At 44.9% G+C, this 23109-nt stretch overlaps 1 protein-coding gene across 1 annotated transcript in view; it reads left to right on the top strand.

Annotated features, from left to right (window-relative positions):
* The first annotated feature begins 17811 nt into the window (after positions 1-17811).
* The window catches only part of ITGA8 (integrin subunit alpha 8), a 189061-nt gene continuing 183763 nt past the window's right edge, over positions 17812-23109 (top strand). Inside the window, exons 1-2 of the mRNA XM_045466953.1 lie at positions 17812-18225; positions 18928-19061. Coding sequence (XP_045322909.1) covers positions 18020-18225; positions 18928-19061 — 340 coding nt within the window. The 5' untranslated portion in view covers positions 17812-18019. The remainder of the gene's footprint in view (positions 18226-18927; positions 19062-23109) is intronic.

The following is a 23109-nucleotide window of genomic DNA, read 5'->3' as shown; positions in this document are numbered from 1 at the left end:
AGGACTTAAAGGGAACTAGAGCAGGCCTAAGAGAAATGAAGCAGGGGACAACATAATGGATCCTCATCTGCACCCCCTCCAGTAGATCACAAACTCCTAAACATGGGGGCTTTGTCTTGTTCTCAGCCGAATGCCTGGAATCTGGCACGTAACAACCTGTGCTCGGCGAACACGTTAACTGGCTGAGCGATGGACTGATTAAAGTCCAAAGCAGTTTTCCTCAAAGTATGACACATCATCATAGTGGTCAAGAAAGAATGGGACTGGTTTTTTGTTTTTTGTTTTTTTGTAGGAAAACTGGAATGTTCTCAGAGTATAAAAGGGCCACCATCTTGGCATGTCTGCTTGTCTCTCTGTCAAGTGCGACTGGCATGGCATGTTTGCTTAGCGCCCAGACAATGCTCGGGGACATATCTGATAGGTAAATATGGCAGGCTAGGTGGCCCCCAACTTATTCATTCCAACAGCCCTTTCTCTTCCTAGCAAAGGACAGAAGCTCCTGGAACATCTTAACCAGGTTGCTCAATCTGCCTGGATGTTAACTTCTCGAGGGCAGAGACCATGTATCTCATCCCCAGCACATAGCATATTGCCTGACATCCACGGGAATGTGCTCAGGCGATAGTTATCCGATGCTTATGTTCTTGGTTCTTTCCTGCCAAGCGAGGAGATTGGAGCATAGTGGAATTTCAGGAAGCCCGTGATAACAGAAAGCTGGTGAAGCGAGCAAAGATCATTACAGTGGAATACCAGAAAGAATTAAGAGTAGCAGAGGACATTGGCAGAGACATTAACACTTGAAGAGAGTAACTAGAATATTGAATAGCTGGGGGTAATCAGAAAACAAAAGGGAAGAAAGAGAGACTACCCGTGAGTAGTTATTCTGCCCAAGTATAAAATGTACTATTATGATCTACATAAAAAGATAGGAGAGCAAGAGACTGGATTTTTAGAGAATTTCAAAGAACATGGAAGGTAGAGGTGCCAATCCTGAAGAGCTTACACAGCATATTTTTTCGTTAATAACAACCTGGACCAAGTGTCATAATAAGAAATATTAATTTCATCATCTGGGATTATCATTAGCTTGGGTAACTTACATGCATATTTCCCTTCAATAATCCCTAAAATATAAATATTATAATATTCTGTGTTATGTACAAATGTTATATATTTACAACATTTCTCTTTTGTAAACTGCTAAGATATACATAAAACCCCCACAAGTATATTGAAGTTTCTTGTCATCTGCAAACAAGAATTATCATTTTAAAAAAAGGAATTTAGTCCTTGCAAATGAATAAGTCTTAAGGTCACCATTTTGAACGCTGCTGAAAAATCTCCAGTTCCTTTCCAAACTTAACAACTCTGAGCAGACCAAAAGGTGTATGTAACTTATTTTATTTTACTGAAGAAGGGTTTTTGTTCACAGTGACTAAATATATAGAAATGTACTTAGGTTTTTCATAGAAAAGTTAACGTGTACTTCCTAAAATTGAAATTAAAATTCACAAATAATACATAAAATTTTAACTCTGCTCACATTTCAAAGAGAAATTGAATTTTGTTTGCCTTGAAAAGGAAAATAAGATGATGACAAGGCCTTTGTTACAGTGAAGTTCGTGTCAGGTTAATATTTGACATTTATTCGATTTTGACTTCTCCTAAGGTGCTGAAAATTCTAATATACACAACTTAGAGGTGTTGGGCAAAATCAGAAAAGACTAGGCTTGTGTCCAGATTCACTGAAACCTCCCAGTTCTTTGAATTGAATTATGCCCTCTAATTTCCTATGTCTATGAAATGACCTTAGGCAAAATCTATATCCTGATATCCTCAAAGAATTTTTTTAAGTGTATTTATTTATCTGAGAGAGAAAGAGACAGCATGAGTGGGGGAGGGGTAGAGAGAGGGAGAAAGAGAGAATCCCAAGCAAGCTCTGAGCTGCCCACGCAGAGCCTGACGCAGGTCTCAAACCCAGGAAACTGTGAGATCATGACCTGAGCCCAAACCAAGAACCGGATGCTTAACCGACTGAGCCACCCAGGTGCCCCGAAGATAAGAATTTTTAAAAAGGAGAGGAGCCACGGGGCACCTGGGTGGCTCAGTTGGTTGAGCACACAACTCCTGATGTTGGCTCAGGTCATGAACTCATGGTTCGTGAGATCGAGCCCTGAGTCGAGCTCCATACTGACAGTGTGGAGCCTGTTTGGGACGGACTTACTTTCTTACTTTCTTTCTTTTTTCTTTCTCTCTCTCTCTCTCTCTCTCTCTCTTTCTTTATCTCTTTCTCTCTTTCTTTCCTTTCTTTCTTTCTTTCCTTTCTCTCTCTCTCTTTCTCTCTCTCTCTTTCTCTCTCTCTCTGTCCCTCCCCTGCTTGTGCTCTCTCTCAAAAACAAACTTTTTTTTTTTTTTTTTAAAGGAGAGGAGTCATAAGCAGAGACCTTCGGACTTGCCTATTCCTACCCATCAAGGACCTTCTCCACACTACTCTGCTATGTCCCTATGGAATAGCCAAGAAAGACCTCAGTCCCACTGCATCCAGGGAGAGGGACAGCAACCTAGTGTGGTCTGAAGCATTTCACCCCAGAAGCACCATTAACATCATGGTTGGGTTTTGTGACATACTGTTCCATTACAAGGCCATTGTGAACAAACTAGGTGGGCTGGTTTTTTGACAATCACATTCGTTCCCATCAAAAACTATGTTCCAAGTTCCATCCAACTCAAAAAAAAACTGGCTTTCAGGGCACAGTCTGTCCAGAGCCTAGGCACTGCTTGTATGTCAAGTTATACTTGCACTAGACATGAATTTCACCCTCATTAATTTTAATAGAACAGGGCAGAGATTCAGATATATTTTCTTCCCATGGGAATAAATATATGATTTATGCCCATCTATGTCCCACTTGTCAGAGACAATGGTTAATATTTTTTAAAAAATAGAAATGGAAGGTAAAATCTTCTAACCACTTCTGTTTTTACCACTGGAGCCAGACCTCTATTTTCTTAATATTTTGTTCTAAGAGGAGAGCGGAAGGCTGCCGTTTTCACTATTATTCCACAGGCATCTTGGGCCAACAAAGCTAATAGGGAAACTAAAAACTACGCGGTTATTTCCTAACAGAGCGCTCAATTCTCTCCAGACTGTGTCTTCCCTATTTGGTAAAAGTCTGTGCTACATCTCAGCTGATTGTTGATTAGCTTTGGTCTTGAATCCTCAGAGGATGATAGCTGCATGGAACATGAAATTGGACATGGAGGGAACGTCCTTGGATGTGTGCTCACCCTTAGATAGAATGCGATTTCCGGTACATTTTCAAGTCCTAATCACATCACTATTACCTTCACTCGTAGCTACTGGTTACTGAGAATGAAGCTGGGCTTTTGCATTTACCGGGTAGGAGGTGATTAATTGAAGGCATACAGACTCATGTCTTGCCTCTCACATTATTATAATCTAGTGGTGTCTCATGGTCCCACCGAAAGGACAAACTTTCATCACAGCAAGCTCTCTGTGTTTGTGGTGGCAGGCCTCCAAAAGAGTGTTGTTTGGCAAAAACAGGAGTGTTTTTAGCAACAAAATCCAACACAACTGTACGCTACAATCTGAAACCAGCATACTGTGGGCCAATTAACTAAGCATCTGTTACATCTGACCCCAAACTCTTACCCCACAGTCTTATCTTCACGTGTGAAACCGAGCAATCCCTGGGCTAGGTGGATTTTATCTTTTTTTTTTTCACCTAAGTCAGAGATTCAAGTTTGTCTGCAAATGTTCTCTGAATGTGCAAAGCTTTCTAGATCAGTTAAGTGGCGGGGCGGGGGGGGGGGGGGTCTCCTAGTTTCTAGCGAAATTTGTTTTGAAAAACCTCCATACTGAAAATTTATACGCCTAATATAAAAATTATTTTGTATCGGATGGCACGCGTTCCGATGAAACCAAAAGAAACTCCAGCTCAAAGTGACTTAAACAATAAAGAGTATGTACGACTCACATCACGGAATAGCTGAGGAGCCAGGCAGATGTAAGGCGTGGTTCAGCCAGAACTCTGGCTCCATTTACCTCTGCTTCTCTTGGTGCCTCCTCCATGACGCCGGCCAGCAGCCATCAGGGCAGGTGCGTGCTTCCTCCTTCCTAATCTGGAGGAAAAGACTCGCGATTGGTTGACACCTGAGCACTAACCTCACCCCTACCAATCATGTGGCCAGAAAGATGTTACAGGCTATCTGGCTAGCGCCAATCAGAGCCTATCCTGACGTCCATCCCACCTGAAATGCCTGAATGTTCTGTAAGGTGGGGGAGAGGGTCAGAAGGTAGAGGGGGTGCGAGGTCCCCCATGGAAATGGGAAAGACAAGGGATGGATGCCATGCCACATAAGCAACTATTGAATGCCAACTGCATCATTTTCCTTAGAAGAGAACTGCTTTTTCTTTTCAGAATTATAATAGACCTTACAGATACATACATAGTCTAAGGAGCATGCACTTTTTTAGATTACAGAAAGACAGAACCAGGACAGTAGTTACCTACCCCCAAAGAACAATTTTTACCAATGTTTACAACGGTTAGGGAGCCAAGCGTTGTGGAAACTGAGCCCTTGGGTTTAAATTGTGTCCCCGTCACTGACTAGCTGCATGACGTTGGGTAAGTCAGTCAGCATCTGTGTGTCAGTAAATGAGGATAACAATAGCGGCCACATCATCAGGACTAAGTGGGATCACACAGGCGAATAACGCTTGTAGCAGTAATAAGTGCTTCGTGGTTGTCGCCCACCCGTTAGACAGCAGCTTCTGCCTGGGCAGGGACCGCCCCCCTGCCTTATCTCCTGCTGTAATCTCAGCGGCCAGTGTAGCCGAGTGTTGATAAACATTTTGGGGTAGAAGGAGGTAATCCCTCTCCTCTGTCTCTCTCCAAACGTAAAGAAGAGGAAAGGGTTAAGAGAATGAGAAGCCGGTACAGCTGGAGCAAGTTTTTGGTTGAAAGCCAGCACTCAACTCCAGGAGGAATGGGGTTTGGAGTCGTAGATTTGCTGTGAGTGCTATTGGAACAGCGCAGCTGACGGCGTCTGGAAGGGAAGAGGTCGAAGTGTTTGTTGAATCCCACGGCATGGGCTTCTTCCTTTTTTGTTTTTTTCCTTTGGAGCCCGAGAAGCCAAGGATGAAGTTGGCTCATCTGGTTCAGTAACATAATCTTAAAATGAAAAATCTGGGAGTCTCTCTGTGGGAAAAGGGAGAACAAGAGGATTCAAAGGAAAAAAGACAATAGAGGATTTAATCCAAAACATCTAAAAGCAAATATTGTTTTCAGGAGTTTTCAGAGATTGCCTACAAAGGGAGAAAGAAATTGATGACTAAGGGAGAGAAGGACGAAGCTGTGGAGACCTCAAATACAGGGACGGCACACGCATCTTTTAAGTATACCTGCAGGAGTGCCTGGGGGGCTCAGTCCCTAAAGCAACGGACTCTGATCTCCGCTCAGGCCAGGATCTGTCGGTTCTGAGTTCGAGCCCCGCCTCGGGCTCTGAACCTGCTTGGGATTGTGTCTCTGCCTTTCCCCTGCTCGTGCACTCTCTCAATCTCTCGATAAGAAACAAACTTGAAAAAAGAAAAAAGCAAAAGGTATACCTGCGGGGATTCCTCATTCATTCAGATAAACATGCTTCATTTTGAGCCCTCCCCCCTGCCCCCAGCCTTCCTTACCTCCTGGGCTTCTGCCAAGACGTGGCATAATATGAACTGAGAACATGGGTGCATGAGAAGAAACTAAACTCTCCTCCCAAGATAAAGCAAAAAGAATCCACTTTGCGGGGGGGGGGGGGGGGGGGGAAGGGGCGCCTGGGTGGCGCAGTCGGTTAAGCGTCCGACTTCAGCCAGGTCACGATCTCGCGGTCCGTGAGTTCGAGCCCTGCGTCGGGCTCTGGGCTGATGGCTCAGAGCCTGGAGCCTGTTTCCGATTCTGTGTCTCCCTCTCTCTCTGCCCCTCCCCTGTTCATGCTCTGTCTCTCTCTGTCCCAAAAATAGATAAACGTTGAAAAAAAAATTAAAAAAAAAAAAAAGAATCCACTTTGCGGATGGAGGGGGTGCCTAGGTGGCTCAGTCGGGTGGTCTCTCTCTCTCTCCAAAATTAAATGAGTAAAACACATTTAAAAAAAATTCACTTGGGAATATTCAGAGACACAACTTAAGATAGAAGCTATAGGGAAGATATAAAAAATACGTAATTTTGCATGTTTGTTTTAAATAGACTTATAAACTTAGGATAGTTTTCGATTTACAGAAAATTCGCCAAACAAAATAGTACAGAGAGTCTCTATAGAATACTCTGTGCCCAGTGTCCCCCGTTGGTAAGACCTTACATTAGGTACCGTCCATTTGTCAGACTTAGCAAACAAATTGATACGTTACTAACCGAATCGTGTACCTTATTCCGATGTCTTTCATTTTTACCCAGTCCTTTCTCTGTTCCAGGCCACCCAGGGTGCCACATCACACTCAGTTGTCATGTCTGAGGCTCCTCTAAGGGGTGACCTTTTTTAGGCTGCTTCTTTTAGCCGACCTTGACACTTTGGAGGAATACTGGCCAGATATTTTGTAGAGTGTCCCTCAATTTGGGTTTGTCTGATGGTTTTCTCTTGATTACACTAATCCCAGTGGAATTATAGTTTTGGGGAAGAAGACCGCAGGGTAACTATGGTCATGAAATGACTCATCACGTCATGTCAAAGGTACACTATCAACATGAATTTCCACTGATGATGTTAATCTTCTGAACATTTACCCCCTTTCCATACTGGGTAGAAGGTCACTGCATACGGTCCACACTTAATATATATATCTTCCATACATATAGATTTATATAAATATATATATATATTTTCATTCTTCCATATGGGAATTTGTCTCTTCTCCCCACTTCTTTACTTATTCAATCATTTACTTATATCACTATGGGCTTGTAGGAGTCTGCTGGGGCTGCCGTTACAAAATACCACAGACTGGATGACTTAAAAAGAAATTTATTTTCCTACAGTTTTGGAGGCTGGAAGTCTAAGATCAAGGGAACGGTAGGGCTGGTTTCTGATGAGACCTCTCTTCTTGGTTTGCAGATGGCCATCTTTCACTGCATCTTTACTTTCCTCTGTGCACATGCAGAGAGAGAGAAAGAGAGCGAGGGAGAGAGATTGAGATCTGGTGTCTCTTCCTCTTCTTATTGGGTTAAAGTCCTATGGAGTTAAAGTCCCGCCCATATGAGCCATAATTTACCATCTTAGAGGCCCTATTTCCAAATATGTACCCCCTGGGGGACAGGGCTTCAACATTTGAATTTGGTGGGGCTTGGGGGAGGGCACAATTCAGTCCATAACAGGGATTATGATGATTTCTTTTTTTTTTTTAATTTTTTTTTTCAACGTTTATTTATTTTTGGGACAGAGAGAGACAGAGCATGAACGGGGGAGGGGCAGAGAGAGAGGGAGACACAGAATCGGAAACAGGCTCCAGGCTCTGAGCCATCAGCCCAGAGCCCGACGCGGGGCTTGAACTCACGGACTGCGAGATCGTGACCTGGCTGAAGTTGGACACTTAACCGACTGCGCCCCCCAGGCGCCCCTATGATGATTTCTTTTATACTTTGGGTTGTAATCCAGTACTATATTATGTATTTTGTTGTCCAAGTGTCCTTTGGGAGCTCTTTACGTTGACTCTCGTGTCCCCTTGACACGCCCCCATCTGTTTGTTTGTTGAGTCCTCCCTTATTTTCTACACTACAAGACGTTCCAGTTTGGTCTTACATATTGCCTCCCCCAGCCCTAGAACAGCCACTTCTCCAAGGGGCCCTGACTCCTTTTATTGGAGAATGATGTCAGACATACAGGCTGGTCCCTGGGTCTGCTTGTGGCTACTAGGTGTTGTCTCGAGGCCCACACAGTGATAGCACTTGTTTGAACATCCCTTATGTTGATTTTTCAAGGAGTCTGATGATAGTTTGCTACCCCACATCTAGAAAATAGAAATGAACTAGTAGAAAAAAGTAAGTTACTGAGAATCAGAGAGACATTCTGTGATTTATCCTCAAGTTTTACCACTTTGCAGACATGTGACCTCCTGCAAGTTACTTAAGCCCATATTCCTCATTTTTAAAATGGAATATTTAAAAATATGTTAAAGAGATTATATATATATATATATATATATATACACATAGAGAGAGAGAGAGAGGGAAAGAGAAAGGGAGATAGAGACAGAGAGACAGAGAGAGAGACAAAGAGAGACAGAGACAGAGAGACTACATATATATATATATATATACACACACACACACACACACACACACACACACACACACGGTAAAGCGAAGCATCAAGTTCATGACCAACAAATATTAGTAACCCCTTAGGATGCAAGTCACCTAATATTTCTGCAATTTGGACCTTTGAGCAAGAGATAAATGCTTTGGTAAATATTCTTCTCCACTGGCAAAATCTAATGCAAGAATCAGTTGACTTATTTATCAAGATTCTCTCCTGTATTTCAAAACAACTATTGGACAACTCTATATGTGTGTATAAATATTGTCTCAAATTCAAAATATCTGAAGCTAAATCATTTTCCCTAAACTAAGTCCCACATTAGAATTTTACATTTCTAAAAGGAGCCACATAATTCACCCAAATTATCTAGACTCAGACTCTGGTAATGCCAGAGTAGATATTTCAACTAACTCTCCTGCTAAGTATAATTTTAAAAACTTGACAAAGTATTTTTTTCCCTTAGTCTTAAAGACATTGGAGCATTTATAAGTCACTAAGGAATTGTCAAGCCAATGTCCAGAAGAGTTGGTAGCCAATATCAACGGCCATGTTTCCCCAAAAGAATCTTCTATTTTTCCTTTTTTAAAATGGTTTTATTTGTTTTTCAAGGGGAGAGAGAGACAGAGCATGAGTGGGGGAGGAACGGAGAGAGAGGGAGACACAGAATCGGAAGCAGGATCCGGGCTCTGAGCTGTCAGCACAGAGCCCAAAGCGGGGCTCGAATCCACGAACTGTGAGATCACAACCTGAACCGAAGTCGGACGCTTAACTGACTGAGCCATCCAGGCGCCCCGAATCTTCTATTTTTCTAAAGGACTATACTATGAGAAGGTCAAACATACCCTAATTGGAGTCTCAAAACGAGACAAGAGTGGGGGCACCTGGGTGGCTCAGTCAGTTGAGCTCCTGACTGCAGCTCAGGTCATGATCTCATGGTTTGTGAGTTCAAGCCCTGCATCAGGCTCTGTGCTGTCAGCACAGAATCCAACTTGGATCCTCCGTTCCCCTCTCTCCCTGCTCCCCCCCACCTACCCTCCCTCTCTCCAAAACTAAAATAAAAATATTTTTTGAAAAAAGGAGGTAAGAGTGGAAAAGAAACAACACTTGAAAACATAATAGCCAAGAAGTTTTTTTTAAGACATTAAACCAGAGATTCAAAGTTAAAATTCAAAAGTATAGAAGCATAAATTTTTTAAAATCACAACTACACACATCACGCTAAAAACAGAACTTTTGACTAGCGACAGCCATTGCCTTGTACCACCTTACTTCTTTTGTATTTTTTTAATATAATTTTTTAATGTTTATTTATTTTTGAGAGAGATAGAGACAGGGCATGAGTGGGGGAGGGGCAGAGAGAGAGGGAGACACAGAATGCGAAGCAGGCTCCAGGCTCTGAGCTGTCAGCACAGAGCCTGATGCGGGGCTCGAACTCACGAACCGTGAGATCATGACCTGAGCCAAAATCAAGAGTCAGACGCTGAACGGACTGAGCCAGCCAGGTGCCCCTGTACCACCTTAATTCTAATCTTTATTTTTTCACATGTAGACTAATTATGTACCAACTATCCTCTGTTTTTCCCTCCTTTACATAACTTTTAAATTAATATGCCTAAAACATCATTTGTTACCCAAAAACACCTCAAGATTTTTTTGATAACCTCTCTCCAAACTGCTTTTGCCCAAAGGAGTATTGATTAAGAAAGCTCAACCACGACGCGCACAGTGCTTAAGAGTATGATCATCTCCAGGGGTGCCTGGGTGGCTCAGTCAGTTGAGCCTCCGACTTCGACTCAGGTCATGATCTCATAGTTGACGAGTTTGAGCCCCGTGCCGGGCTCTGTGCTGACAGCTCGGAACCTGGAGCCTGCTTCGGATTCTGTGTCTCCCTCTCTCTCTGCCCCTGCCCTGCCCCTGCCCTGCTCCTGCTCTGTCTCTGTCTCAAAAATAAATAAACATTAAAAAAAAAAAAGTATGATCATCTCCAGGTTAGGGTCCGGCCCACAGTGAGTGCCTGAGTACTCCTTGGTGAAGGGTAGCCACATGTGGATAATTGAGAGGATATGATGTCATTCTATAACCAATTAGAAGTGTAAGTAATAATAGTGACTAACACTTACATTGCTTTTCTTTTTTTAATTGCTTATTTGTTTATTTTTGAGAGAGAGGGAGAGAGAGAGAATCCCAAGCAGGTTCTGTGTTGTCAGCACAGAGCCTGACATGGGGTTCAACCTCACGAACCCGTGAGATCGTGACCTGAGCCAAAATCGAGAGTCGGATGCTTCACCAGCTGAGTCACTCAGGGACCCCTTATTTCTTTTCATATGGGCTCTCCTACAGGTTTATACATTTCGACTCTTTGAATCCCCATAAATCTTTGTGATATACTGTTAGAATCTTCGTTTAGCAGTTAGGGAAACTGAGGCATAGAAGTGGTAAGTAACTTGCCCAAAGTCTTGCAGGTAAGTGGCAAATTTAGGCTCTGGACCCAGATATCTGGCTCTGGAATTCATGCTCTTCATGCCTATGTTAAGCACGGCCTCAACACGTATGAACTGGTTTTCAAAGAGAATCATCCCATGACTGAGCTCACGGCAGAAATTTAGGGTTCGAGACAGAAATGTTCACTATGTTTAGGGTGAATCTGTCACCTTGCAAGAGTGAGATGAAATGTGTGAGATCACACAGGGACTAAGGGCTGTACACCAATCCCAACATTATTATTAAAAGAATCACAATTTAGAACACATCTCTTTCTGGGACTACCGTTATTTCCCTGATTTTGTATGATAATAAGCAGTGACAAAAGTTTTTCAAGGATTTTATAGGAAGTTACTCTACGACCTACCTCGAACAAGTCCTCCTTGCAAAGCAGCTGAAAACTGGGCTAAGCGTAATCCATTTGGTTTACTTTTCTCCTTCCAGTAACGCTATTTGGCATCTTTCTTTTCCCTTTATGAGGGTATTTGAGCTTTCATCTGCTGGTTTTAATTTAACTTGTCATATTTCTATTTTTTTGTGCATGTGCCCAGAGGCCTTTGGGAAAAGGACATATTTTTTAATAATTCAAAACAATAAAAACCAGAAAGGTCAACCTAAGTCAATTAGTCACGTTTTAAGCAATCTAAGTAGAAGACAAGAAATTCACTTCCAACCTTCAAGTTGTTCTCTTGAAGGCTGCTAACACTGGAAATAGACAAGGGCATTCCTGAACAGAGGGAATTGAAATGATCAAGGCCATGGGCATGGGTAACTCACTGTTGTGGTAAGGAGGAGGCTTTTATGTAATGCACAGATGACAAAATACACTGGAATTCTAGGAGCGCTGAATGCCCTAACTTGATTCTGTATACACCAGTGAATTCTACTAAAACTGACCTTTTCTTTTTTTCAAGCTTCTTTATTTTGAGAGAGAGGGAGAAAGAACCGGGGAGGGGCAGAGGGAGAGGGAGGCACAGAATCCGAAGCAGGCTCCAGGCTCCGAGCTGTCAGCACAGAGCCCGACGCGGGGCTCGAACCCACAAACTGTGAGATCATGACCTGAGCGGAAGTCGGACGCTTAACCCGACTGAGCCACCCAGGCACCCTGACCGTTTGTATTTCTTCAAGTTGTGGCCTGAAGAGTCCGTTTCATTCTCTGGCTTGTCACATGGCTGTATTCTTTGAGGAAACATATCTCATAAGAGCTTAACCACCTTATATTTTAGAATATAAAATATTCACCCCCATTATCCTCTAAGCACCCCTTCTTAGTTTTGCTCCTGATGCTTATCAGTTTAAAAATCCATTAATTATATTGTTACCAGGTTGCTACCTTGTCTGCCACCTACCTCGTCACTAGATCACAGGCTCCATGAAGGGAGAAACTCTATCTCAGCTCACGACTCTATCTCCAGCACTGACACAGCACCAGAGACATAGCCCCAGCTCATACTTGGTGAACAGTCAACCTTCCTTCCATCCTTATCTCTCTTCTTTTTTTCTTTCTTGCCTAATGATTTGCAAAGCTGTAATAAGGGGGAAAAAAGATGGTGATGACTGTAGGAGAGATCAACCCAGTTTGGGGAAACACTTTAATGAAAAAAAAGTCACCTAAATGGTTGTGAGATGAAACCACTTTTCCTGAGAAAATTCCATAGGATCCCAGACACTAGAGGGCAGTCCTAGGCACCCTTGTGGTGTCTTCCAAAGGGAATACACACAGCAATCTAGCCTGGGGTTTAAAATACACTCATACTAATAAACCGGATGCCCCAGCATTCCCCTCCCCCTGAAATCGGAGGACTTCCTCCATGGCTTCCCACCGACTTTAGGAGAGCGTCGATGCCTCCCCTGAGTCCTTCAGCCTTCCCCAAGGGCTATATGAAGGAGGTGTCTGGCTGTTTCGAGCCATAGCTGCTGTCTCTGGCCCACACCATTGCTCCTTTGTCTTATCCTGGGTCCACGGGAAAGCCTCTGCCTTCCAGTCCTGGTGCAATGACCTACATGTTCGTGTCCTCCCCCCGCCCCCCAAGTTCATATGGTGCTAGCTCCCAGTGTGATGGTGTTAGGAGGTTACCTTTGGGAGGTAATTGGGCCGTGAGGGTGGGGGCCTCATGAGGAGGATCCGAGTCCTCCAGAAGGAACCCCAGGGACCTCCCTCGCCCACGTTTGGCCATGTGGCCATGACAGAAAACAAGAAAACGGCTGTCCACGACCTGCTAAAGGGCTCTCACCGGAACCCAGCCATGCTGGCAAACCAATTTCGGACTTTCAGCCTCCAGAACTGTGAGAAATAAATTTCTGTTTGCGATAAGCCACCCAGTCTGCGGTATTTTGTTTTGGTAGCCCAAAGGGACGAAGTCATCGGGCATGTGCACAGGTGGGGAAATTGCCTCGTTCCCCATTTTAAGTGGCCCGCTTTCCCCAAGACTAGCGGGGTACTTGCCCTGAACCACGTTACGGTGTTAACCTGATTGAAATTTAATAATAACCACAAGCCCCCTGGATATATCCCGACAGCCTTACTTGGCACTGGGGACGTGGGTGGCAAACATAAGCTCTGGGAGAACTGGATTCCCTGTTGCCATACTCCAAGTTTACAGCTAAGATGTTGTGAAGTTCCCCCCAGAAGTTTGCTTTAGTCACTTCGGCCAGTAGTAACCTAAAAGGCCCACCTCACCAACCCGTCAGACAAGCGTAGGTTGGATTCAGGAGCCAAGGGTGTCCCTGGGGCTTTGCCTCTTAGGAAGATTTCTTTAGGCCCAAACGTCAAGGATATAGGAACGAGCACTATTTTCCTTAGTTACCTTTAGAGGGAGACTCGTTTTATTTATTTTTATTTTTGTTTAAAGCAGAGCCGTATTTAAAAAGGCTCATTCTAAAAAGAGATCAAGTCAGAGTCTGTTTTTGACTAGTGGGAATTTTCCTTCAGCTAAACTATTGGCTGTGCTTGAAAATAAGCCAACAGGGGGACCACGTCCGCAGCGCTTTGAACTTAAAAGCGGCTAGTAAAGTGGTGAAGGGAGATCACGAAAGAGAGCTGCAAACAAAATTACCAAAAAGATAATTACTGTAGGGAGAGTCGCCCTCCAGGTACCGGAACAGAAAAGTTTCGGACGTAAGCTTATGTTAGCAGAGACACGACGGATTTCAAAGTTTGCCCTCAGTTAGTTTAACTGACCAGTTTCTAGTAACAGTTGTTTCTAATAATGCAGAAAAACTGAGCATCGTGGAGCAAATGAAAAACCCAAGACCGGGGTGCCTGGGTGGCTCAGTCGGTTAAGCAACCGACTTTGGCTCAGGTCATGATCTCGCAGTTTATCAGTTCGAGCCCCACGTCGGGCTCTGTGCTGACAGCTCAGAGCCTGGAGCCTGCTTCTGATTCTGTCTCCCTCTCTCCGCCCCTCCCCTGCTTGCTCTCTCTCTCTCCCTCCCTCTCTCTCAAAACTAATAAACATTAAAAAAAATTAAAAAACAACAACAAGAACAAAAAACCCAAGATCACCTCCATTACCCAAGATACGAGATTGAAAAACTACCATTTGTTTTGGGTGCATTCATTTTTAAGGCTGATGGAAACTTCAAGAGCACACTGTTGTTACGTCGCTTTATTTTGTAAATGGTTTAATTAACATATTGAAAATATGGTTGTATGAATGAAATAGTCCTGTGGGGACTCTCCTACGCCCTGATTTGAAGGCAGGATCGCAACTGATCCTTTAAAGAAATAGATTTAAACATGGTAGGAATAACGCTTGGTTATTAAGTTACAAACGTATTTGGTCTTCTGTTAAAAAGTATGTATGCACTAATGGTCAAATGTTTTGGCATCTCTATTTTTAAGTACTCAGTGCATGGCTACAACCCAGAGATCATTTTTTTCCTGTGGTGCTTTTTCCTTATTTATTTTTGGAGAGTTGGGGCCAAATCCTTTCCATCTTTGACCTTTGGGTTCTTTTCTTTTTCAGGAAAACAACAATGTATACCTTTCCCAGGATTAAACATACACACGTACTCACATGCCTGATAAACAGTTCCCAGACTTGCTCTTCTGACAAATAAATCACTGCTGGTAGATCTTTAAAACGTCAAACTTCTCATTCAGCCTGAGACCTGTCACTGTTCATGTGTTTCTTAGGCAGCACCCCAGGCCTTACTGATTGGCATGGTTCCACGTGTCAGAGTAGTGAAATGTACACGACACCTACTCAGACTAACCCTGTCCCTGGATTGTTATGGGGTTTTGTTTGTTTTTTGGCTTTTTTCTCCCCCTGTCTTGGGGGATTTACTGCTCTCCCAGGCTTCTGGCCTCCCAGGGAGTTCACAGGGCTTCTAGTCTTTGGACACCGGGGTGCCACCAAACCTTGTTCCAGGACCTCCTGGAGAAGTATTCATCTGCTTTATGCCACCTCTCCACCACTACTCACAGGCAGGCCCAAAAGGTTAGCCCAGAAGAGCTTACTAAATCTAGAAAGTGACTCCTCATTATTATCCTAACTTAAAAAAAAAAAAATTCTTACAGACCTAATAATAGCATGGGGAACTGGTTTTGATATCTGACCTTGCTCTGTAAATATGTATATTGCTCTGTAAATATGTATATTGTTGCAATTCCCCAAACTTCTCTATAGAGTGCAAACTGACACTATTAAAAATGTAGGCGTGTTGTGTAAGTTAAGAACAGGTGTGTATTAGAAAAGACGAACAATACATATACCCAATTGTATGGCAATGAGTAGAATTTTCCTTCCCTACCTACTCTATCTTGAATAAAAATATAAAGAATACACTGGAAATACTGCAAAGCAAGGGGATACCTTGGTGATAGGCTGCCATATAGAAATCAAAGCATTTTATAATATATAGCTACTTCTGTCCACGAAGTCAGTATGGGGGCCAAGAGCTCGTCTGATATAACATTAGTTCTTTCTACCAATTTAGGTATTGTTTTCCTACCAAAGACTTGCCTACAATATGAGGAAATTTCCAAATTTTATCATGTCAGTGTCAGCAAATAAGGAGTTGAGGTTATTACCCCCTAGTCTCAGTGTTAGCCACAGCTCTGAATGTGCCCCTGTGTATGTTGCATATGAATTACTCATTGAGATTTACTACAGGGAACATCACTTTTATTAACATTGTAACCTGACCTGAGTTGCAGACTCCCTGTCCAACACAAAAGGACTCTTGGCCGGAGAAAAACGTTGTCTACCATTTACTCTTAAGTCCTTGTCTGGGAAAGGACCATCCAGTTAGGAAATCATCCAGATGTGATGATATTGCCAGGTAATCGGATAGCCTATTAATTTTTACTATTGTTACAGGGATAAGACAAGAAGGATAATGACATAAAATTCAAATCAGTCCACCAAGTGAGGTCTGATGCGACAGAAATGAGAAAGTCCGGCTTTCCAGTGGGCTCAGAGTCTTTCTGTGGACAGCCTCCCAGACCTGCACTGCCAGACTGACTACTGCTTCCAGAGCCTCTGGGGGCTCCCATGCCTGTAACTCAGATTCAACAAAGGCAGCCTCTGACTCACCACGTGACCCCCATCCTCTCCTTGCCCATTGCTACAGTTTGTAGTCTTCTCTTCTAAGTGGACACTTTCGGACTCACCTTCGACTCTCCTTCACTTTCATTCTGCCATTAATCTCTGACCTTTTCCCTTCTCATTAGCATGGTGGCCTTCCTTCCCTTCTTTCTTTAATCAGGTCCAGGTCCTCGTCCCCTGTTAACATCTGGGCAAGAGCTTCTTGGCTTTCCTTGCCTTCTAACAACGGCCACGCCCCTCCGCCCCCGTCCCGCCCCCTCCCCCACACCTCCCTGCCAGGAAATGTTTTGAATCCCTGTGGGTATGTCATGCCTCTGCTCTAGAACTGGCTCTCTTAGGCTCAGCAAATGTTCTTGTTTCTAAGATCCTCTGTCTCCGGAGATCCATCCTTATTTCCTGACACTCCCCAATCCTCTCTTTTATTCTATCCCTTACACAACAGTTTCCTCCCAGCCTGGTGTTGCTAACACTTTTCCTCAAGGTCTCAGCCCACGCTGCCTAAATCCCAGCCTCCTATTCCAATTGCAGCCCAAGTCTACATCTGCCACCAAATCACCTTCAAATTCTTTGGAAACTGCTCACCTCTCCTTGCTGTCTAGCCCCAGCCCCACCCAGGTTAACGCTTGCTCGCTCTGTTGGCGCATTAGCCCTGCTTCCCCATAAGAGCGTGTGGTGTGGGTCTCTACCACGTTTCTCTCTTCTCCCTCTTCACCTACTCATTCTTCATTCCCTCCCCCAGACCGAGGGCACAGAAAGAGATCAATAATGTCCGTGCTTTGGAACCGAAGTTTGAATTCCTGCGGTTTCCAGTCTGTTACCTTTTATCCTCCTCCACCCCAGGGTATATTTTAAATTCGAACATTTCTGACTTTGTTACTCTTGATCACAATTACACCGGGTCACCGAAGATTTAGCACCAAGTCATTTACATGCCCTAAGACCTAAATAAAGCCTGGAGGTTTTGTTTTCTAGCTAACCTCTGCGGGGGGGGGGGGGGGGGGGGGGGGGAGAGGGGGGAGGTGGAGGAGAGTATTGTTGGATTTAAACCCTCAGCCACAGATGAACACGCATGGACCCTGAGGGGTCATCAGGCTGCCGAGGTGGTGCAGAGACTCGCCTGGCTTTATCTCGCTGCCGGGGCGGGTGGGGGGAGGCTTTGACATTATTCCATTTGGGAGAAGCTGGAGCATACTCTCGTCCTATGCGCGTGTGGTTGGCGGGGGGGGGGGGGCGTAGCTTCCAAAAGCAAAGGCCCGAATTGGTATGTGCGAGATTCAGGGCTTCCTTGAGATGCGACTGCGGGGGGACAGCCGGGCGGCCGAAGCAGGCGCCTGGCGCCGGCCTCCAGCAGGGGCGCGGGCGGCCGGGAGTCACCCGCTCCGGCCCCCGCAGCCCGCGGAGCCGCCGCTAGGAGGCGCCGCGAGCGCGCCGGGCCCCCCGCCCGCTGCCAGAGGAGGGCCGGCATCCCCTGTCGGCCAGCCCCCGAGCCGGCCGGGGAGCAGACCGCAGAGGACGCGCGGCGGAGCGCCCGGGGCTGTCACCGCGGACGCGCCGCGCGCACCGACCCGGGACGCGAGCATCGGGGGAGCGCCGCCCGCCGCCGCCCGCCAAGGAGCCGCGCCGGCTTCCTGGGCTCCCGCTCCCCGGGTGAGCATCCGCCGGGGCAGAGGGCGATGTCTGCCCGGGCCCGCCGCGGTCCCCGGGACGGCCGGGCGCAGTGGCTCGCGCCCCTCTGGTGCCTCTCGGCCGCGCTGGGCGTGCTGCGGACCCCCGTCTCGCAGGCGTTCAACTTGGACGTGGACAAGCTCACCGTGTACAGCGGCCCCGAGGGCAGCTACTTCGGCTACGCGGTGGACTTCCACATACCTGCCGCTCGCACGTAAGTCGCCCCGCGCGGGGAGTTTTGCGCAAAGGGGGCGAGCCCGGCCACAGGTTGGGTCCCTGCCCCTCTGCCCCGGGGGACCCGCGCCTGTGCCCGCAGCCCGATGGAGGGAGGTGCCTGAGATTCCGTCCCGCTGCGCACTTGGGGTCCCCTCGGGCTCCCCGCCACTTGTCCCGCCCCCCCTTCCTTCCATGTTAGATGTGCCTTGTGAACTTTGAATTAATGATGTGCCACTTGTGTAGAACACGCAAGTCCGGGGCGGGGGGGAGGGGGGTGGCTCCCAGGACTCGAGCAAAGACCCGAGCCTCGTACAAAGGGGAAAACGGGACCGAACAGATCCAAGTCTGTTTATGCGTAGCCTGTAACAATTAAGCGTCTGGGCGCAAGTGCGGTCTGCTGCAAGCGGCTGGGCTCTGCCCTTTGCTATTTTTTCCCCTTCTCTTCTCATCTCACTGCATACACAGCTCCACCTAGAGAAGCATTGGGACTATTTGCACCCTCTTCAAAACCAGGTTTCCGGCGCCCGTAGGTTTCCAACGGGAAATCAAGTTTGACAGCCGGTCTCCATCAGAGATACGTTTCTACCCCCAATTCCCCGCCCCCGCCCCTAGTCTCGGCCAGCACGCGGCTACGGAGACTGCATCAGCCGCGCACGCTCTCATGATTCCCAAGGAGTGATTTTCTCCAACCCTTTCGCAGAGCGAGTGTCTTGGTGGGGGCGCCCAAAGCCAACACCAGCCAGCCAGACATCGTGGAAGGGGGAGCGGTCTATTACTGTCCCTGGCCCGCCGAGGGGTCTGCACCGTGCAAGCAGATCCCGTTTGACAACACCAGTAAGTGATCTTTGTCCTTCTCAACGTGGGTCCTCGTTTCAAAGAACCAGAGCCATCCTGGAGTTAACTCCCCCACTTTGTTTCTCCTCATGCGGCCCGTCTGATGAGTTTGTGTTGTGGGCTGTCCAGGTCCCTCCACTCGAGCCTGAGTGAAGGGGAGGAAAATGAACGGTGAACCCCAGACAGGGAACCTTGGTATTTTGACCTTGAGTATTTGGATATGCCCTAGTAACTTCTGTTTCCTTACTGCCCCAAGATGAGCAGTTTCAGGGTGAGCGGATGCTTTGAAGACATACAAGCGTTCCACCCTAATCTTGATTATGGAGAGAATTTGGTTGCTTCCCAAGGACAGATCTGGGAAAAGACAGATCCTTAGCGTTTCCAGTGCCCAGACTCCGGAGGCAAGACTCAGCTGCTATAGACCCAGACATCGCTCCATGTTGCTGTTTAATTCTTTACAGAAAGAAAGAATTTTCTTTCAAAATATTGGACATTGGATGCAAACTAGTACAGGCAGAGTGTGGATGGATTACATTCATTTCCAAAATCCCTAGACAGATGTTTCTTATTTAATTAAAGGGCAAATACATTTTAAACAATTCAGGCTGGTTCTGTTTCCTCTGGTGTTTTCTCTTTGGGTCCTGAGAAAATAATTTAAACGTAATGCTTTCAAAAGCATTAACACTGGATGTTTTCATTTGTACCTCTAAAACTCTATGAATTCAAAAGGTATACATTATCACAAACCAAATATCTCTTTTCAGAAAAATGTGGACTCAAATAATGGTCTTGGATGATCAACCACTTAAAATACCTTTTGCTATAAAATACCACACAACTATTTTATGACCTCATTTTTCGTTATTGTTACATTAGAGTGCATTTAGAATGTATGTAGAAAATTCATCTTCACAGCATTTAATGAAATTGGATGGGTGGTATTTACCTGTTTTTAACCGATTTGCATTTTTTTAAAAGAGAAAATAATTTCAATTCTTTCAATATGGAAATCATTTCAAAGAAAAAATTGTATGCAAGGCTTACCTTGAATTATGACCAAATAAGGAAAATATTTTATAAAAGCATTTTCAAATTATGTCTTTCATATGTATCTATATATAGTCACAATAGCTCAGTTACCATAACTCAGTTATTTCATCCCAATTTTTACAAGCTTTAACTTTTAAATTTATTAGAAATTAGAAAAATTAAGCCACTTGGTGTTAATTTGTAATTATAAAACAATTAGTTGTTTGATTGGGATTTTAGATGCTTCTGATTACTGACCTCCAGCTTGAGAATAAATTTCCTCATTCAGAAGAATTAAGCATCAAATTAATGGCATTTTTAATAATCCATACCAAAATCATTTGTATTTTTCAAAGTCTTTAAAACTTAAGCCTTGATAAATAAAGACATAAAGCATTCGTATTATTTGAATTTAAGTTAAGGGAAATAAATATTTATCCTTTAAGATATGTTAATGCCTTTTTACCGAGAAGCAATCTATAGTCATGGACGTGAATTGTGTAACCTTCTAGAACATTCCCATAACATACCAAATCAGGATCTGGTTAGTATATTTTTCCTTTGATAAAAGAAGAACCGATGTCTGCCCGGATAAGTCACATCTGAATACCTTTCTAAGTGCTAATCCCAGTAGATGTCATGGTTCACTAGATGAAAACCAGAGAATACGGACGTCCGTATGAATTTTTAAAAACTGGACACTCCCAGCCCAAAATTTCCAGTGTTGAATTACGATAGGTAGATTTTCCAAAAGTTCCTCCTCAAGCAACTGCTTGGAGATTTGAATTCACTTTCCCATAGGGAACTAGTGCTGCAAGACTGTGTTTTGGTTTCCAGAATGGCCCACAGGAATGCACTTAACCCTTATCGGAGCCGAATTGTGTTTGCAATGAAACAGTAGGGGACAAACGAGTACAATTTTAGCAATTAAGTAAATAGAAAAATGGTAAGGATGCCGAGCAAAGATCAGTGTTACTTGGAGAAAGAGCCAGGGGTGAATGGCATCTTCTGTGCAAGTTCTGAGGAAGTCTTCTGGGTATCTCAAAGGGCTTTAGAGATTAATGCTTGTGGTTCTCCGCTATGTCGTAGTTTACTTCTAAATGAATGGAGGTTTCTTAGGGTGTTTTTTTTTTTTGACAGACAAATGTCCTTATCCTACAATTACACTTAGCAACCCTAACCGCAATGATTTGAGGACTCATAAAAGGAGTAAGATAAGGGGTAAAAAGCAAGGAGGGAGATGGACGTTTCTGAAATCATTGAGCAAAAAGTGAAGAACAAAAACAGCTTAGGCAACCACACGTTTGTGAGAAATGAATGGTCTGTGATGGAATGAACAAAGCAGTGATCTGTGAAAGCTTGGGCGAGTCGCCCTGAGAGAAGAGCCTTTGAGTAAAGAAAGTTCCCCGTGTTAGCCATCAGGGGGTACTGTGGGCCCAGGAACCTTGGTTGCTGTTGGGAATGGCCTGGGAACGGTGGGGCCAAAGGAATCTGGGAACCCCAGCCCGGCTTGACCTTGGCTACTGAGTGGGTGCTAGCAAGCACAGGACACCTCATTTCTACCAGTTTCTTATCCAGGTGCCCCAGACGACGGAAGTGCCAGTGGCTGCCATTTGCCGGAAAGCAGGGAAAGAGAGGAGGGGCGCCGGGCGTCAGTGTAGCGATTTCCAGTTCAAGCCTCTGTTCTTTGTGCAGAGTGTGATCTTGGAAGCAAGGATGAAAGGCAGAAACAAAGGGGCTGCAGACTCGGGCGTCTGGCCGTCAGTGTTCCCACATGCTTTACATGTATTGATCACCTACTGTATACCACTTATTTCTAATCCATAACATGCATTTTATGAATAAGGAAATTGACATCAAACGTGTTAAAAAAAGATACACACAAGGCCACACCGTGGTAAACGGTCGGTGCACGGTTGGAAAAGAGGTCTGCCTGCTATAGAGCCTGCCTCTTCACCCTGCCTTCCTTCCAGGAAAGGGAGAAGCCTGGTCCTGATAGGGTGCAAATTCAGGGTCCAATCCTGTGGAGCTGAGACATGGCTTGACCCCCCCCCCCGCCCCCCACCCCGTTCCATTCCCTCGCCCCGCAGTTACCTTCACAAATTGCGATTAAAATGATCTTCTAGAGAGGATCTGGAATGGAAAAGCGGTTTGGGTCGGGGGTTGCGGAAAGCGGAGGTCAGAGGAGTCTTTGTCTCCACGGGAATGATGGGTCGTACATGCCCCTGGTTTGCCAGAGCTCCCCACAGCGGGCTGTGTCCCCTCACTGTCCCCAGTCACCTGCCTCCTGTCTTACTCTCTGCCCATTGACGGCAATGTAGTTTTCCCAACAGAGGAAGAACATTCCTCTGCTTGACATAGCAGTGGCTCTGAGTGCTGAAGCTGCCGTTCACAAACTAGTGTGATGTCTCAGGCAGAAATACAGATTATATTGCAAATATTCCTCTGAAAAGGTAGTCCTGACTCCCCCTGTGTGTTAGCTCTGGGTCTGCTTTTACTATTACATCTGAATTCAAGGTGTTCTAAGTGAATTTGACCTTTTAATGACATTGCTTCAACGTGTGCAGGCCCCTGGGGTGTCTACAATTTCGTGTTCACAGTGGTAACCAACTAAACTCGGCTTAGTCGTTGAAGGAGACTGGCCTATAATTCAGTCCCTGGATCTGGTTGTGATCTTGAACTTCAGTTTATGTAAGGTCAACTGCCTTTTTTCTTTTTTCAACTTCCATTTAGTTCATGTTATTATCTTTTTTTTCATTAAATAATCGTTTATTTTATTTTTACCTCATCATATAAAGACTGGATATTACCATATCTTATTGGATTTTAAAAATTCCTCCTCACCATAAATTCAAAAACAGGAAGCCAGGAATAGCCTCACACTTCAAATGCATGAATACTATTAAAATCTGTGGTCCTTTCAAGTACGGAGAAAGGAAACCTTAGGGAAGCATATGGCAGTGGGGGAGGGACAAAGTGCAAAGAGTAGATAATTTTCCTGCTCTGTATAAAATCAAGG

The sequence above is a fragment of the Leopardus geoffroyi genome, chromosome B4, assembly GCF_018350155.1.
Source record: "Leopardus geoffroyi isolate Oge1 chromosome B4, O.geoffroyi_Oge1_pat1.0, whole genome shotgun sequence".
Taxonomy (NCBI): Eukaryota; Metazoa; Chordata; class Mammalia; order Carnivora; family Felidae; genus Leopardus; species Leopardus geoffroyi.
The sequence above is the reverse complement of the archived record's forward strand: the minus strand, read 5'-3'. Positions and strand labels throughout refer to the sequence as shown.